This window comes from Cyprinodon tularosa, unplaced genomic scaffold (assembly GCF_016077235.1).
Source record: "Cyprinodon tularosa strain WSP-4 unplaced genomic scaffold, ASM1607723v1 ctg27, whole genome shotgun sequence".
In the NCBI taxonomy this organism is placed as follows: domain Eukaryota; kingdom Metazoa; phylum Chordata; class Actinopteri; order Cyprinodontiformes; family Cyprinodontidae; genus Cyprinodon; species Cyprinodon tularosa.
This window is the reverse complement of record NW_024038974.1, coordinates 2,371,771-2,389,288: the sequence shown is the minus strand read 5'-3', so window position 1 is coordinate 2,389,288 and position 17,518 is coordinate 2,371,771. Positions and strand designations below refer to the sequence as shown.

The 17,518-nt window shown below is 37.8% G+C and overlaps 1 protein-coding gene across 1 annotated transcript in view; it reads left to right on the top strand.

The window, feature by feature from the left end:
* The first annotated feature begins 3,051 nt into the window (after positions 1-3,051).
* Positions 3,052-17,518, top strand: part of inppl1b (inositol polyphosphate phosphatase-like 1b) — a 32,903-nt gene continuing 18,436 nt past the window's right edge. Inside the window, exons 1-8 of the mRNA XM_038289522.1 lie at positions 3,052-4,580; positions 9,175-9,238; positions 10,814-10,952; positions 11,803-11,923; positions 14,238-14,378; positions 15,438-15,525; positions 15,662-15,739; positions 15,978-16,115. Of these exons, the coding sequence (XP_038145450.1) occupies positions 4,444-4,580; positions 9,175-9,238; positions 10,814-10,952; positions 11,803-11,923; positions 14,238-14,378; positions 15,438-15,525; positions 15,662-15,739; positions 15,978-16,115 (906 nt within the window). The 5' untranslated portion in view covers positions 3,052-4,443. The remainder of the gene's footprint in view (positions 4,581-9,174; positions 9,239-10,813; positions 10,953-11,802; positions 11,924-14,237; positions 14,379-15,437; positions 15,526-15,661; positions 15,740-15,977; positions 16,116-17,518) is intronic.

Below are 17,518 nucleotides of genomic sequence, written 5' to 3'. Positions count from 1 at the left end.
AGCACATCCACAACTACAGCTCCCTAATTTATATATAAAACTTTAAACAATATTGTGTTGTTTTAGTAATTCTTAGCTGGTTCTGCCCTAAATTGTGCAGTGAAAGGGTAAGCTTTTTGCAACCTCATAATGTGCATTATATCATTCAGTTCTCTTGTTATTTTGAAGGACACCACAAAGTTACAGAGAAACCTCTACACAGGTGTGAATGGGTAGCAGAGAAAGAGTTACCAATCCTTTGCCATACCTGTTTGTACTCATTGACACCTTAAATTCCATCAAACCTTTGTTAGGCGTTCAACCAATATTTTTTAAGGATGGGATTATCTGGGAACAGGTCACAGTCTCAACAGAGACTTTCCTCTCTCCTGACATCTTATCAAGCTCTGCTGGGGAAAGCCTGTGGTGTTTCCAGGCCAGAAGAGAGACACAGTCCCTCAATTGTGTCCTGGGTTATTCCCTGGCCCTCCTTTTTGGAGGAGAGACTGTTCTACTCCAAGCTTCTCCAAGAATGGTATAGTGGTCTCCCTGTGTCCCACATGACTGCCTGTCATGTGGAAAACTGGGGTTTGTTTCCCTGATGTCTAATAGTGTTCTTTTTTCCTGATCCAGAGCTGTTTCTGTATCTGGACTTTTGAGCCTGCCTGTTCCTGTCTGATCTGTTTGTCTGGCCTGTCTTGGATTATCCTGCCTTCCTTCGTCTGCTCGGATCTGATCTCCCGTCAATTCTGCAGCCTTCTAGGTTTCCACGTCTGGAACTCTCTGGCAGCTTCCGCTGTGTCTTGTCAGCCGACTGGCTGGAATCATCCTTGTTCTCTGGACACGGACTGAACTGTCAAACCAGGTTAGTGACTCACTCATTTATAATCATCCTCCATCAGATTATGTTGGTCACTAACCTGTGTTTCTTTCCTCTATACGTTCCTGCCTACGCACTACCTGCTGCTTCTGCAAACCAGCTTGTTAAAATAAATGCTTTTAAGTTATTCCACTGTCTGTCTTGCCTGAATTCTGGGTCCTCAGTTACGAGTCCTTGCACAAGCAGCATCCAGCACTTAATGTTACTTGACCAGTTCATGACAACGTCTTCACATCACAGATTTTGCCTCTTGCCTATCCCTTGTCGGATTTCACTGCTTTCTGGACAATGATCCTGTTTCTGCACCTTGACTATGCCTCCTGCCAATCCCCCTGATTGTTTTTTTTATCTTAGTCTGGCTTCACAGACCTCAATCTTGCCTCTGTGCTACAAGTCACCCTGCTGTCCTTAACCCCACATCTGTTAAAGAAGCAGTCCGCTCTGCTAAAGCTGCTGCCCCCCGTCCAAGGGAGAACTCTGAAAAGTTTAGTGGCTTTTGTTGGTTTCATGCATTTCATTATTGAACACCTTTAAGCCACTAATCTACATCTTCATATATAGTTATCCCTTGTCCTCCGCGGACATGCTCCTAGAGTCCTGAGTTCAGAATAAAGTGTTTAAATTCTACTGCTGTGTCATTGGCTGAACACTTGGGTCATCTGTCTATATCGTTACAGTGCCAGGTGTTTGTGTACTCCTCCTGGGATCCGTCCTGGCCAAGCTCTGAGGAGTGAGACCACCACTTCCAAGGACACTTTTTAAATTAATGGTAAATTTCTTCTAAAGTATACTTGGTTATTTTACAAAATATTCAATATTCAACCCATATGAAGGTGTGCATTATTGTACAATGCAGAAAAAATGATTAATTCAAAAAGATTTTAAAACATATTGTTAAAGGGGCTATTCTTTTCAGTAAGTTATTTCACTGTAAACTTGTTATTTATTCTAGGCCAGCCATTTGTGTACATCCTTAATTAGTAATTAGAGTTGCCCTTTCTGTAATTTAATTCAAGCATACATCCAGTTGTTCTTGTAAAGGTTTTTTTTAAGAGTACAGAAGTTAGGTCTTTGGACCAGTCTTCGAAAAAGAAGCTGATTAGTCAGTCACTTCCTTTGGTTGGGATTAAATTGATCTCAGATAATAAAGTAAAATATCTTAGTGTTATTTTTGATCAGGACCTGTTGAAAATCTCCCTCAAAATTATCTAAAATATTAATCCAGAAATGTTAGAAGCAAGGCAATACTGCAAAGCTCCCAATACCAATCTGACCGATTGTGCATGAAGTCAGAGAGATGCCAGAGGGCCCTATGAGGACTTTGGAAAATCTGCATAAATCCAAAGCTTTGTTTTAAATGTCTCTTGTGAGGAGAACTCTTATTTGTCCATTTATGTCTAAATCTGACCTCTATGGAAGATTTACCACATCTCTGCAGATAAAAGAACTCCTTCCCCCCCCCAAGTTTTGCAAATGAAACCCAGGAGACACTGAAAACATGACAAAGTTAATGTTCTGGTCAGAGGCGACCAGGACCAGGTTTTTTTGGCCTTCAAGCAAATCCATGTCCATGTCACAGCATCACACACCAGGAATTCTTAAATTCAGCATGGACAGGAAAGCAAATCAGAGCTTACACCATCGTATTTAAGTTTTTTGGAGAAGGGATGTATCTAAAATTTGCAGTACAGTCCTTTCTTTACATTATGCTTATTGTTTTCTTATTGTAAATATGATAAGAAAAAAGGTAAGGATCATAATGTTATGTAATGGGATAATTCTCTATGTTTAAAAAAATACATTTGCAAGGCACTGCATCTTAAATATAAAGAAAAACTCTCGTCCCTATTCATAATTGAGTTAAGGAGCTTACTCTCCCCACATTAAATAAAGTAATAAGTGCAAAGTTTTAGCTGAGGTCAATGCCTTCTTTTGACATTTGCAGTGCAAAGCACAAATAAATAGCAGTGATCCCAAAATGAGAGCTAAGAAGATGCATCGAATTGTTATGGATTTGTTTCTGTTTGTTTTATGGGGTCTGTGGTTGGTGGTCGGCAAAAATTCTGCTGAGTAGTGTGAGGCTGAGCAGTGAAGCAGCTTCCCACATGGTTTTCTGCTCCTGCTAATGGAGTGGGAGGGACGTAGGAGGGGTAAAAATTGGCAATGTACAAGGAGGACAAAAATAAGAAAGAAAGGGATGATCATAACCATATGGAGAGGGTGTTTGCTCAGAGGGAAAGACTGAGCAAGAGCTTGAAGGAAGAGAGGGTGACAAAGGAAAAAAATGAATCTGAAGGTTTTTATCAACAGAAGACGTGCAGTCAAAGGATAAAATATTCTAAAGCGACGGGAAGCTGAGGATTAAGAATGTAAGAGGACTTTTCTGGACAAAGAAGTTTTTTCCTTTTGAAACAATATTAGTCAGGAAGGGGTACATGAAGAAGAAAACAGAGAGGAGGGCGAAGAAGGAAGTAGTTTTTACGCAATGGAGGTGTAGCTGAGCCCCTCACAAGAATGCTCCTGGCTTCCCCTGCCATCTGGAATGTCAAGTCACTTCCTCTGTCTGTCCTACCCTATAACAGGATTTTCCTCTGTGTCTGTGCTCCCTCCCCTGCTCTGACAGCAGTCTGAAGAAGACCACACCAGTTTGCATTGGACTCTTCTGACTGCAACTCAAAAACATTAGGTTTGAAAGTAAGACTCCTGCAGGAGCCCACATCCTTTGATGCTCACTCTTAATGGAATAAGGATTTGAAAAAAAAAGCAAAGACGGCTGCAGTCATCAGCTGAACTTATAGGGAGGGTGTTCCTTTTCCCTTATATGGCAGCAGAGCAGGGAAGTTATTTGAATTAGTCTGGTTTCTGTTGCACGTCTGTCTGGTTTTAATGCTGACTGATTTCCATCTGCTATGCCTGTGCATATGTGAGTGTGTGTGTGGTAAGCATGTGTTCACTTCAGATTGTTTGTTTTCCTATTTTTGGTTCATCTTTTCCTGTTGTTTGAATATAGAGGTTTTGTTTTGGGATAAGAAGGAGGGCTTGTGTTTGTGGTTTAGCCTGAGGAAGAGTCGTCGCCTTAGGACTGGCTGCTTCATTCAGACTCTGCTGTTTTTTTCTCTACCACTTTCTCCTCTCGCGCTTGCTCAGCTGTGATGGTCTGTGTTTGTTGGATCAACACGCACACTTTCACAGGGTGGAGACGCTAACAACATTAAATCAGAAACTGGGGCTTTATTGAGAAAGATATGACCAGAATGGAGGATTTTGCTGAGAAGTAGAGGGCGTGTTGGAGTGGAATAACCTGGTGGCATTTCTTTTCACATCTGCTTGCTTTAAAGCAATGTGATGGGTTACCCTGGCGCAACGAGGAAGGACCCAGGAAGTGCCACAATCATGGGAAGGCTTTAAATACTCAAGCAGACCACAGTGGTTTTCTGATGCCACTGACTTGCAAGAGAGACCTCCGGAGCTATGAAATGACTGCAAGCCTAAGACTTTAAACCTGTGCTGGACATGGACCCTCTGCAGAGTTAATAACCTCATGTGGATTATTCTCGTGAGCGTTGTCCTCCTCATTGACTACCATGGCTTCGGCATCATGGTACCATTGTGACATCAGCCGTGTGAGAGCAGAGGACTTGCTGGCACGGGCAGGAAGGGATGGCAGCTACCTGGTGAGAGACAGTGAGTCAGTGCCAGGAGCATATGCATTGTGCCTGCTGTAAGTAGAAACACACACTTATTTATTTATAGCATCTAAAATACAGTCTAATCTAAGCTGTTATGATATGTAAATATTTGTTTATATAACGGTATTCTTGACTATGGATTGTCTAGTCTAATAAAACAAATAACTTTAACTGATATCATTTTTGTAAAGTCCTTGTGGAATAACCAACCCCTGCTTCAACATTTACCACCTGGTTGAAAAAAAGCCATCAAGTTGGACTGTTAGAACCATCTACATCAGCCAAACCCAAACATATGACTCCTTGTTTCCCTAATTTAACCCCCCTTTCCTTCTCTCAGGCCCCTAAAAAGGGGCCGGGGCTCCAGCAACCGCACTACGCTTTCTGCTCATCAGGCTCAAGCCAGATGCATTCCTGAAAGCTGAGCCTGGCTGCTCCCAATGCAGCCTCTTTCCTTTCATTCTTTTCTTTGTATATCATCCTATTTTTAATGTCTTCTACAACTGCTGTCATAGTTCGACATAATAACAGACAGCAGTCTAATACAATCTTATACCAGGTCAGTATTCTGCGAAATTATTTAGTACCCTCTTTAAGAACATAGACAGTTATTGAAGCATAAAAAAAATCAACTTTTTCTAAGAATTCTTTTTAGATTAATGTTTCAGAACAAATACAATACAAATTAAAGTTATCCTGAGCAAATAAAAGTTCTCAAATTATGATTTTTACTCATTGTAAGAAAAGCTTTATATACCAATCTGGCCCATAGTTTACTACATTATGAACTAACTGCCATTAACCTTTAGACTTGGAAAGTCTACTTTAAATTCACAATACAAACCAATGGCAGTCATAATGTTACCTACATAAATTCTATCAAACAGCATTAAGTGGGGGAAGAGACCTCAAAAGGCAATAGATCATAATTTGATCCATCCAAAACAAAACTATTATTATTTAACTAGTCTTGATATGGTTATCTATCCATTTTAACGATTTTAGACTCCAGCAAACCACAATTGAGGCAAAAAAAAAGAACTGTGGTAAACATTTCTCAGGAAGCCCAGCCTACTCAAATTACTACAAGAGAAAACCAATAACAAAATGAAAAAAGAACTTTGAGCAATACCGAAAGCAGTTTGTTCTCATTTTGAGTCAGTTTGTGATTCAACAGCAAGAGATGAACCACTCAAAATGTGCCTCCATGAGCGAGTTTTCTCATTAATTTCTATCTTATATCTGAGATAAATCGTTGTGGATTTTCCTAAAAGCAATGTATAAAATTTTAGTCAAATAACATTTGTAGTCAAACATGATGGGGGTAGTGTGATGTTCTGGGTCTGCTTTGCTGTTAAGACACTTTCTATAGGTGAAAAGAACAATACTTTTTGCTCTCTGTCAGCACAACCTAAAGGGGTATGTCCAGCATCAATGGACTCTACACACAACTCAACTAAGTCCTGAACTTAAGGCAGCTCTTTTGTTTACTGACTTTACATTACTGGATGAACTGATCAATGCCTGACCTCAGTAATCATGGACAGACATACCTGGATTAATCAGTTCATCCAGTAGAAAGCAGAATAAAGACAGGAAATAAGAGCTGCCATAAGTTTAAGAAGTAGTGGATTGTGCATGGAGCCTCTTTGTCCAGCATCACACCAAAAAGGCCACCTATAGATGACGCTGACATGACTAGTGGCCTACTCAGTGTTTAAAACTTAAATCTGACCTAGATGCTGACTTTAACAGGTTGTTCCTTGGTCAACCACCAACTGTGACTAAATCTAAACAACTCTGCAAAAAGAGTGTGTCAAAACAGCGACGTGAAAGACTCATTACCAGTTATCACAAGTGCCTGATAACTTGTACAAGTACAGTAATTAATGGGTCTGGATGAATGTTTCTCAAAGGCTAAGTTGGCTTGCAAATTTTTTAAGCTCCGTTTTTGTTATCTTTGTATGATCTTGAATTTCTCGGTGATCTGAGCATTTATAGAGTAACAGACGTTTTCCCAAATTCTGTTAAGTTGAAAGCAGAAACTAAAATATGGAGATGTTATTTAATAAGCTTCCACAAACATCATCATTATTATGAATTAGTTGGAAACGGTAGATGGATATACATTTTTTTCTTTCACAAACAGATTCACAAAGTGATTTTAGTTGTTACAGTTGTTGGTTATTTTTCTAAAATCATCAGGTTTACAGACTAAAACTTACTGCAAACCTTTTGGGGGAAATAGCTTCAGCTCTGTCAGACTGCAAAGAGAGCATTTTAAAAGCAATCATATTTGCTTTCTATAGATTAACAGTTGAGTTTAGCACAGGACTTTGACCTGAAAATATTCCCGCATCAGGACAACAATGCTTTTTGTTCACCATAGGGATGGTGTGTCCAAAGTACTCTGCAGTATTAAGTTTCTGCCAGCACTTTGCAGAATTAGGCACGAGCAGGAAAGCGCTGCAAAGGTCTATCATAATCAAATATTAATCATTTTCCTACTGAATTAAACTCTTATTTTGTGGCTTTAAAATGTTCAAAAAGATACCAGACTTTACAGAAAATTGTCCCCCATTTGAAATTTACATATTTTAATGGAATCAGAAATGGACGTGGCATAATGCTTCAATGGCTCCCCCTAAGGTCAGTTTTGGAATATCATGAGTCACAGAAATTTGAAATGTATACATAGATAGATTTCCCCAAATCATGAAAAAAAAAAAAAGTATTTTGGTGGTATGCACTAAAAACCACAGGAAGTTGACCATTTTTGGTTCAAATGTCAGTTTTTCATTTTTGTTCACATCGAACTTCAAAGAACTCCTTGTGGAGATTTTAAGCAACCAGCATCAAACTTGGTCAGTATGCAGGTAAGGCATATGAGATTTAAAGTTAGCAGGTATGCTGAAGACAAAGATAGGATACTTTTCAAGCAATTTGAAATGCAATAGCTTTTACAAAAACATCCAAATTGAACCAAGTCCTGATGATACTGGCTGGTCAAATTATGACATCATCAATGTCCCAACTCCTGAGAAAGAAAGTCACTTTTTTCACCTGGGAGGGTCCCTTTCTGACATTTTTAATCCCATAGACTTGAAACCAGGTCAGAAGGTAGATAACATGTTGGCATAAATTTGTTAAACACAGAGAAATTTTTAATTAAAAATAATTGTCATGGCGGCATGGCGAAGTGAGGCATTTCGGCATGACCATACTTTTGTCTCTTATTTCCACATAGATCTTTGTATCTGGACCAAAAACGATATGATGGATCCTAGACCGACCTCACACAGGGATCCAGCCCAATATTTAGTGGGCATGACCTAATATCTCTAAAACGCACCTTAGAAACAGTAAAACAACCACCCCAAGCCGTGCTTATATTGAAGACTATGAAACTTGGCACAAATGTGTATGCCTTCTGGATCTACAAAAAATTATCATGGAGCCAAACCTCACAGGAAGTTGGACATTTTCGATCAAATGTGCCTTTTTCAATCAGTTATTCCTGTTGAATTTGAGCAAACTCTTCCTAGAGCTTTGAGTTGGAAACTTCAAATTTACTCTACATTATCGGGGTATCGGGGATCTAAATTTATCAAAATAATTTTTCTACATCAAAGCATGTGGGCGTGGCCAAGTGTCAAAATGGGTTATTTCACCATAAAAAAATGTATGCTCCAGGCCATGTTTTGACTGAGAGTTATACAATTTGGTACACTTGTGTAACTGACATAAAGTATATTGTGAGCCCTGCTCCAAACCCCACAGGAAGTTAGTCATTTTAAATCAAAGGCATCAGTTTGCTTTTTTAACTTCATGATGTATTTGAGCGGACTCGTCCTAGAGCTTTTGAGCCACAAACTTCTACTTGACTGAGCCAAGACGTTAGGTATTAGGGATCAAAATGTATCAAAAGATTTTTGCTGCGACAAAACATGTGGGCATGGCCAAACTTCAAATTTAGATTTCTCACCATTAAACAAAAATAAAGCGGTCTCAGACCATTCTTTGGTCCACATGAATAAACCACAAGGATGCATGCAAAAGTCTGTTGGACCAATGGTGTAAAAGGGGAGTCATTTTAAAAGTAAAAATATATATATATATATATTGGAGAATCACAGGTTTTCAGTGAAAGAAAAGTTGAGAGAGAAATCTATTTTTGGGTGAAAATGTTTTCACTCTGATCTTTTCTTCAGTCTCAAACAACATCAGATTTAGCTATCAGAGTGAAAATGTATTTTCTCTAATATATTTATTTTAATTTCAAAATTATTTTCCCCTTTCAGGCTCATTTTATACTTGCATTTAAAAAAAAACGCAAAAGTAACTCCATAGCAGTGGTTTGCAGGTCTGGTGGTTGCGATAGGCCGAGCAGCGCTGAGCTGGCGAAGACTGCTCAGCTGCTTGTGGCATTAAATCCATTTTGATCTCTCAGGTGAAGAGAAAACTTTCCACAGGTTTGCGGTACACTCTACACGAAAGGTAGACTTTTAATGACTCTCTTCAAGCAACTAAAGTGAACAAACACATTAAAGCTAGTAACAAACATTGTTTCCCATTTCCTGTGAGTTTTGGTTGTTGTTGCTTACATTGATTTTTTTCTTCCCAAAGGTTTCAACGCCATGTTCACACATACCGTATTCTTCCTGACCCAGATGGTCTTCTGGCAGTTCAGGTAAAGGTATTGCTGCCATTTTAGATGCAAATCTCTTGCAAAGTAACAGTTATAAGGAAAACTATAAAGGATGCATGAAGCCTTGAAACTGATTGTTCAGCCAGTCAGAAACCCTGCTGGTCAGATGCTGTTGGAAAGCATCAGACAATAGGTTTGTTTTTCCATGTTGCATGGAGAACAGGAGTGAGTTTGTGTTTCTTCTCTCTGCAGACTTAGCTAGGGCTGCAGCCACTTTGTTGTTTGAATGGCATCCCCGCCATGTGGTTGCATGCTTGCAGCATGAGCTCAGCAGCACAGAGGAGAAATTGTTTTCATGTCTCAAAGATTCCGACCCACTCACTAATTCACTGACCAAATGGTTTGCTTATTTGTTACACACGTGTTTAGCGAGGGGGTTGTATTTGGCATAATTATTTAAAGAGAAGTTGGGCTGCTTGCAACAAAGTTTTTAAGATTCTTAGTTTGGACAAAAGGAATAAAACTCATAATACACACAAGAATATGAAGTAAAATGCATATGTTACATTTTCTTCAACAGTTACACCAACTGTTAATACCAGTTATCTGGCAGGAGCTTTTATGGCTTTGACTTGAAAAACTCTTCTTTCTAATGAGGCCGCTTAACCCTGTTGCTATTTCAGTTGTTTTTCCACTGCCATCAGTATAAACCTCCAGTATGTGATTTCCCCCCAGACTGGAATTGCTCCACTAACTCACAAGTCGCATGCTCGCCCTTTCTTGTTTTTCCAAGAAGGCTGAGTAGATATTTTCGGGATCGCTGCCTCGTGTCCTATTCATTTCTTTTGAATGACTTTTCAAGAGATATTTGTGGTTTCAAAAAAATACTATTTAAAGAACTTTGGACAGAACGGACAGGCAGTTAAAGCCAAAAAAGAGGTTTCTCTCACCACAAAATGAAAGTGAAAAAATTAAAGAGAGCACAGGAAGAAGCTGTTCTCTCTGCAGTTGTGGTCTAATGTACCACGTTAGACTGGCTCATGTAAAGCTGTGCTGGCATGTAACCTGATTTTCTTTTGCTTTTAATGCATCAGGTTTGATTGAGTGGACGTTTGGCTACTGAGGGGATGCTTAAAATAAACAAAAAGTGAAAACTTACTCAGGGATATGGTATTTGCTTTTAGAAACATAATGATCAGCCGTTGCTCTCTTCACTTCTCTGCGGCTCAGATTTGTATATTCCCCAGGGAATATATATTTTATCATCCCACATCATCTGTACTGTATGTGCCATTTACTGTCATGCAAATGAATACATCTGCTTTAAAAAAGGGAAATAATTTAGAAGAGATGAGCTTTTATGTCTAACATCCGTTAATAAACTCATCAAGCTAAAATGTAACATTTTCTATTTTAGGTTATTCAGAGTATTTGCATTGCTGTCCTTGATGTAGTTCTTTTCTTAAACCTAAAAGTAAAGTTCTTATTTTGCATTGTTACTTTATACTGTAAACGAATAAAGCTTCTGTTCGGTTTCCATGGATAAAAGAAAATGTAATATTTTTTATTGAAAATAGAATAATAGTGTTTTTGCTGTGTTCTTCTTTTTTTGTAAAGACAACACAGGGTGTGCAGGTGAACTGTTTTCGCACACTGGAGGACTTGGTGTTGGGATACCAGCAACCCCACAAAGGCCTGGTCACCCCTCTTCTCTACCCTGTGTCCCATGACACAGACTCAGGGGATGAAAGCTCAGGTGGGTCACAAGCTTCCTCCTTCGACTTTTTCAAATCCAACTTTACATCAGTAAAACATCCTCAAAGCATGATGCTGCCATTGCATAGTTTCACCATGGTGTATTCAGGAGGTAGTACATATTTCTACCACATATATAACATTATATGTCTAAGCAGAAAAGTTAACTTGACTTTCAGTGGGTGTCTTTTTCTATACAGTAAATAAAATCTCTTATGGCTTTCTTTAAAAAGAACCTTCTTATTGTCGCTCCTTCATAAACAATAGAATAAATAAAAGAGATGCTCCGCTCTTTTCTGGGAACACCAGAACCTCTAAACCTCATCATTTTTATAAAGGACAATTCTTCATAAAAGAAACAAAGTTATGGAAAAACCCTCAACATCCTTTTCGGAAGACTGTTGAACAACAACAGAGTCTCTTTATTTAAAGGCTTCACCAGATTCACTGTAGACAGACTGCTACAGATCAGTCCTGCCTGCAGCTCTTACTATATATAACAATTGAATAGAACTAAAACAAAACTATGAGTTAAAACAACAATTATTTTCCATTTGGGTTCACTAAAGAATTTTTTGATTAAATTGTCTAAATAATACACAAATAATCTATAAAACCAGTTTAACTGCACTTCCCTACCTTGTGGTTGATCCATCACATGAAATCCCAATAAAACACATTGAACCTGAGTGGCTTAAGGATGGTAAATGAGAAAATTATTTTAAAAAAGTAAATACTTTCAACAAGTTTTCTGTGTTTTTTGTTTGGGTTGAAAGACGTCTTTTAACTGTTAAAAATCCGAGAGCTTTACTATTGAATCTAATTTGTTTTTTTTCTTTATTTTAACACAGACGATGAGAAGCCAGCGCCTATCCCAGCTCCTGTCAACACAGTGTCATTCATGGGATCGCCACCAAAAGCAGCCCCTCATACCTTATTCCTGGAGAAGCTGCAAGAGCTGAACACATCAAAGTATAAATGTTTTCCACCTGAAGATGAAGTTTGTATTCCTAAACATATTAGAACTTTGCTTTGAATTCATTTTAGTCCATCCATCCATCCATCCATCCATCCATCCATCCATCCATCCATCCATCCATCCATCCATCCATCCATCCATCCATCCATCCATCCATCCATCCATCCATCCATCCATCCATCCATCCATCCATCCATCCATCCATCCATCCATGTGGCCATTAAAAATACATTATCAGAGTACATATTTTGTGCAAAATCATTCGGCTGATTCAAGGGGAAATAATTGTGACACTAAATCTAAACCAAAAAAAAAAGGTGGACCACTGCATTTGGATCAAGCTTTTGCCACTTTAAGGTTAATTTGGTCTTTGTGATGTTAGCTAATAAACCAAAAAAATGCCCTAAACAACCATCCACAAACCCATATATAAACTAGGTCATAAGTGACATAGCCTGCTTTAATGATTGGATATAACTACACAGATGAATTTACCATATAAACCTCACAGTTTGTTTAGTTGACCTCAAAACGTTATCATCTAACATTTCTGCATTGATGACTCAAAATCAGACCCAAAGAAGACATTGGAGAATAACTTTTAGATTGAACACACATATTTAAACAACTCAACAGTAATGTCACGAGTGTATGTGTGTGATAGTTATTTGGATCATTAAGTGACTAGTAAAACTTTTTTCTTTGCACTGTGTCTCCTGTTCAATTGAAAACTAAACCCACCCATGTGGTAATATGGATAAATGTGTCAATATTTTTCACGCTTATGTTCTAAATGTTTGGTCATCTTTTTTTGGGGTGTTGAGAATATACTAGTATAGTATGTTTTGTGGAAATATGTGTCATGTTAAATCCTTTTGAAAATAGAAAAACGATCTTAGATTGTGATGCGTTTCTCTTTTCAATGACAAAACATAAATAAATCATTAATTAAAGTAATAACAATAATGGAAAATAGGCAAACACTATAAAGAGGACATCACCTCATTTTCTTTTTTATGTTGACTTTGGTGTTGCAGCCTAACCTATTGACACCATTTTTGGCTTTACCTAATGATTTTCTAAGCGTTTGAGATTAGGGCTTTTTGACCACCACTCTAAAGCATAGACTTTGCTGCAGTAAAACTCCTAAACATCTTGCCATGTGGGCCTGCAAACTTTTTGGCTGAGTATTGGCTTCACTTTTAGTAAGTAGCCTTTTAATGACGGCTAGTAAAAAACTCTCTCAATGGCCCTCTCTTACAAGCATCAGTGAACATCTTGAAAAGGTGTCTGGCTTTGGATTAAGGGATTATATGCACATTTTGTACCAAAACATTTCATCTCTGGGACATTGAACCTATCTTGTCTGTGAACAATATAATAACTGCACATCCTCAATGTGCTTTTATTTGCAAATAAATGTTTGAACTGATAAATGTGACACCTTTAAGCTTCAGCTGCAAAATGATCTCCTTAACTTCTTGGATAATAGAGTTGAGATTTTTTGTAACTATCCAAAATGTTTGCCATGTAGATCTACAGCTGTGCTTCCTAATTATTAAACAATTTTGAATGAACCAATCAAAACCCTACAAAACCAAGATATCACCGAATGGGAGTCCTGAACTGCACAAAGGTTTTAAATAAACGATTTTAAATAATAAGAACAAAAAATAGTTTTTACCTTTCCATGCAATTAGCATATATAAAGAGCTGATTTATGTCAGATAGTGGGAAAATGATTATATAAATATCAAATTAAAATCTAAATATAAGTGTGCAAGACTGCTAGGATTCTTTCTGTCTCATTATTTAGTAAAGAGACTTAATGTAAGCTTTTAATGATTTTGTAAAACTAAAATTCAGGAGGGATTTTACTTCCTTCTTTTATACGGTTTTGTTTTAACTATGAATTTTGTAGCACTTTGAGATTTTTTTTAAATGTAAAGTGCAATACAAATAAAATGTATTATTATTATTCTTATTCTTATCATATACTAAAAATTAATCACAATAGAGTCACACTGCAGAAGGTTTCTTGGTTACAAGTCATTATGTTTTCCATTAATCAGTTTTTATAGACACGTGCACCTGTTGGCAATCAAGCATAACAGCTTGTTCTTCCATGTGACTGTTCAGCTCATATTAATAAACCCCACTGTTCTGCTCAGTTTCCCACCAGTTTCAGAAAGTCTTTTCTCACCTCTGAGATGACATTTAACTTCCACTCCAGCAGCAGTCATACTCAGGAGGACCGAAATAGCTTGAATATTATTATGACCCTTATTGTTTTTTTATGTACTGCAGTATTGCAGGTGAAGTGATTGGCCTGCTCAATGACTACCTCTTCAGTGAGCTGCCTCTGGACATTGAGAATGTGCATAAAGGGGCTACGACTTTATATCGCCTCAAGCGCACTTTGGCTACAGCCTGCCAAGGCCTCAACAGGTTAGCATATTTCTTGATGTTAAAAGTAACCATCAGATGCAGTTTGTAATGTTTATTGTACTTTTTGTTTCATTATAACCTCAAGCCCTAATGCATTTTATTAGATTGTATTTTCTAAAAAAAAAAAAAACAACAACAACAAATAAGTTATGAAGTTGAAGAAAATGAATGAAATAACATTTAGAATGTGTCACGTGCATTTTTATTGTTCCCCCGTAAGCCATTAAAAACTAAATACAATGTTTGACGTTTTGCATCTATTCCAGCTTTGCACGTCTAAAGACTGAGGATTGGATCATCCTTTTTCTCCAAAAAACTCCAAGCTCAGTCAGACCAGATGCAAGGCATTTATAAAAAAGCATTCTCTCTGATATGGGCTATACTTTTGTTAAATAATATAAATATCGAGCCTTTTCGCAGATGTTCTGCCTGCAGGTTTAAGGCTGCAAGTTTTGTACTGCTAGAAGGTATTACACTAGGAAGGCATTACATACCACCACCACTATGTTTAACCATGGGGATGATGTTGTGAGGGCAAAGGGCAGGGCTTACTTCCCCACCTAATATACTGTTTTATATGTAGGTTTAAAAGTTAAAGCTTGGTTTCTTCAGACCAGGGCAACATTTTTTACATCTTTGCTGTATCTGCTCTGGCTTCTACCAAACTTCAAAAAAGACTTAGTGCTCCCTTTGCATTCTTGACGGTTTATTTATTCCACTTATTTTTTTGTTTATTTATTCGCTTCCACTTTACAATGATGCACTTAACTGTTTTTTTGGACAGTATTTTTCTTTTGTTGTAAACTTTTCTGCTGATAAACCCCTTTTTCAAAGCTGAGAAACAATAAAGTAATATCCTATTCTAATTCTATCACATAAGATAACAGTTGGATTATAATTTTTATTATTTGGACTGTATCATGAAAAAAAATCTATAATAAGTCAATGAATATACAAACTTTTGAGGCGCACTGAATATGACCTGAATTTTATTTCTCATGTGACAAAATTTAATATATTGAATAATGACAAACAAACACTCTTTTATCGCTTCTACAGTGAGATAGATCTGACACTTTCCAGTCTGGAAACCTTGGCCAAAGTCTTTGACCATCCCAGCTGCTCTATAAATCCTGTCAAGGCACAGGTAGTCACACACACCATGAACTATATCAATACCCATTGACAATATCCCCAAGGGGTTTTTCATAATAGTAACGCAGCTCCTTAAGGAAATCAGACACAAACTCAGTGTGGATTTGATTTTGTGTTTTGGGAACAAGGGTCCAGAGAAGGAGATTGAAAGCTTGTTGTGCAAAATCTCAGCTCTGATCAGCCTCCTTTCTTCGTTGGAGAAAAAGGTATGTTCACAGTATTAACAAACTAAAAATAAATACAGAAAAAAATCATATGTATCATGGTTTCTGGTTGCATTTTATACTCACACAATTTAGGATAAAGCAACAACTAGTTAATCTTTAGTGGTGGTATGAATTTAGAACCTGATTATGGGTGTAGAAACACCAAAGAAAACTATTGTTCCATATAAAGTCCAATATGTCTGTGAGTGAAACACTTCTTTATTGTTTCCATTTGTAGGTTTTACAAGCATTACAAGATGCTGTGACAAATCACAACCTGGCAATGCAGCCCAGCCCACCACCTCCTGATTCAGCACCCAACACTGCAGCTCCTGCAAAGAGCAACACCAGACAGCTGCCTGTCCACTCCTTTCAGGTAAATCTGGCTTAAAAAAACACCAACACTTTCTTGCATTTAACTACAGTTTCTGACTAAATAGAAAAACCAAAAGAATAGACTTTATTGGTTGCTCAGAAGGAAAACGGAGGTCAGGTTTTCCTAATGAAATGCTCTCAAAAATAAATCCCTTGCAGTTTTGACCATCTCCAGTTATGCCGTCTTATTGGTTTTGTTTATAAGGCTGCAGGGAAACACTATGCAGAGAAGGGAAAACATCTGCAGAGACCTTTAAAGTCTCATCTTTTCTCTCTTGGCTTTAATAAGGATGTTTGTACTGGTTGATTTTATTTTCATTTTTTATTTTCTATATTGTTTTTCACTTATTTTTTTAAACATATATTATTAAAATTATTCACAGGCTATGAAATATTGTTTTTACAGCCACAAATATTTTTATTTAGGTGAAAATCGGAGTGCATACGTATATTTTCAGCTCTCTTTCATCAGTACTCTTCAAGAGTAATATGACCACAATAATACACATTACATCAAGCATTTAAAAAAAAAAACTTTTTTAACTTAATATGAGCGCCTCTAACTGACACAGTGCTTTGGGCTGTTTAAAGTATCTCCCTCTGCATATAGCTGGTACCTGCCTGGAGCACTGAAGGACTCCCCTAGAGATGTGTGTTGCCGTGGTAGCAGCAGTAGCACATGAGACGGTGCCCTCCTCTTCTCCTCTCCTCATCATTATCCCTGCATACTACAGTGTGTGTTGTGGTTCAACCTGAGGTGTTTCATGAAGCTGTTACGTTGCAACAACTTCTCACTGTTTTCTCCACATCTTGGTTATATGTGGAGCTTCTGTAGGGGAGTGAGTAACTGCAGCCAGCTGTGCTTAACTTAGCTGCTGATGCATTACGTACTTACTTGGCTGAAGAAAAAGTAGTCCATGCCACATACCTATATTCAGGCAATTTTATGGTTAATATACATAACCTTAAATCACTATAGGATTGAAAGGATTAATGTTTGGATTTTAGAATTGAACTTGGAGCCAAAGTTCTGATACTGTAGGTATTTTTCATGATCTTGGCGCTGACGATTGGCTTAATTACTCTGCCTCCCAACCACTGAGCCTGCTTGTTCTGATCTGTTTGCCTGACCTGGCTTCGGACTCCTGTTTGTTCTCTGTTTTCCGGGGCTGCAGCGTCTGGGACACTCTGGGCGGCGCCTGCTGCATCTTGATGGCAGCCCACCAGCTTTACAGTTGATGTACAGTTTCCTCTACAGCAATAACCAAAAGATAAACCAGACTCATAGCTGGTAGCTGTTTAGTTTTTTTTTTTTTTTTAAAGTCTATATAATGGTCAAATCAAAAGCTTACAAAGCTAAGACATCGTCGTAATCATCTGAGATGTCTCAAATGGTTTGAAGGC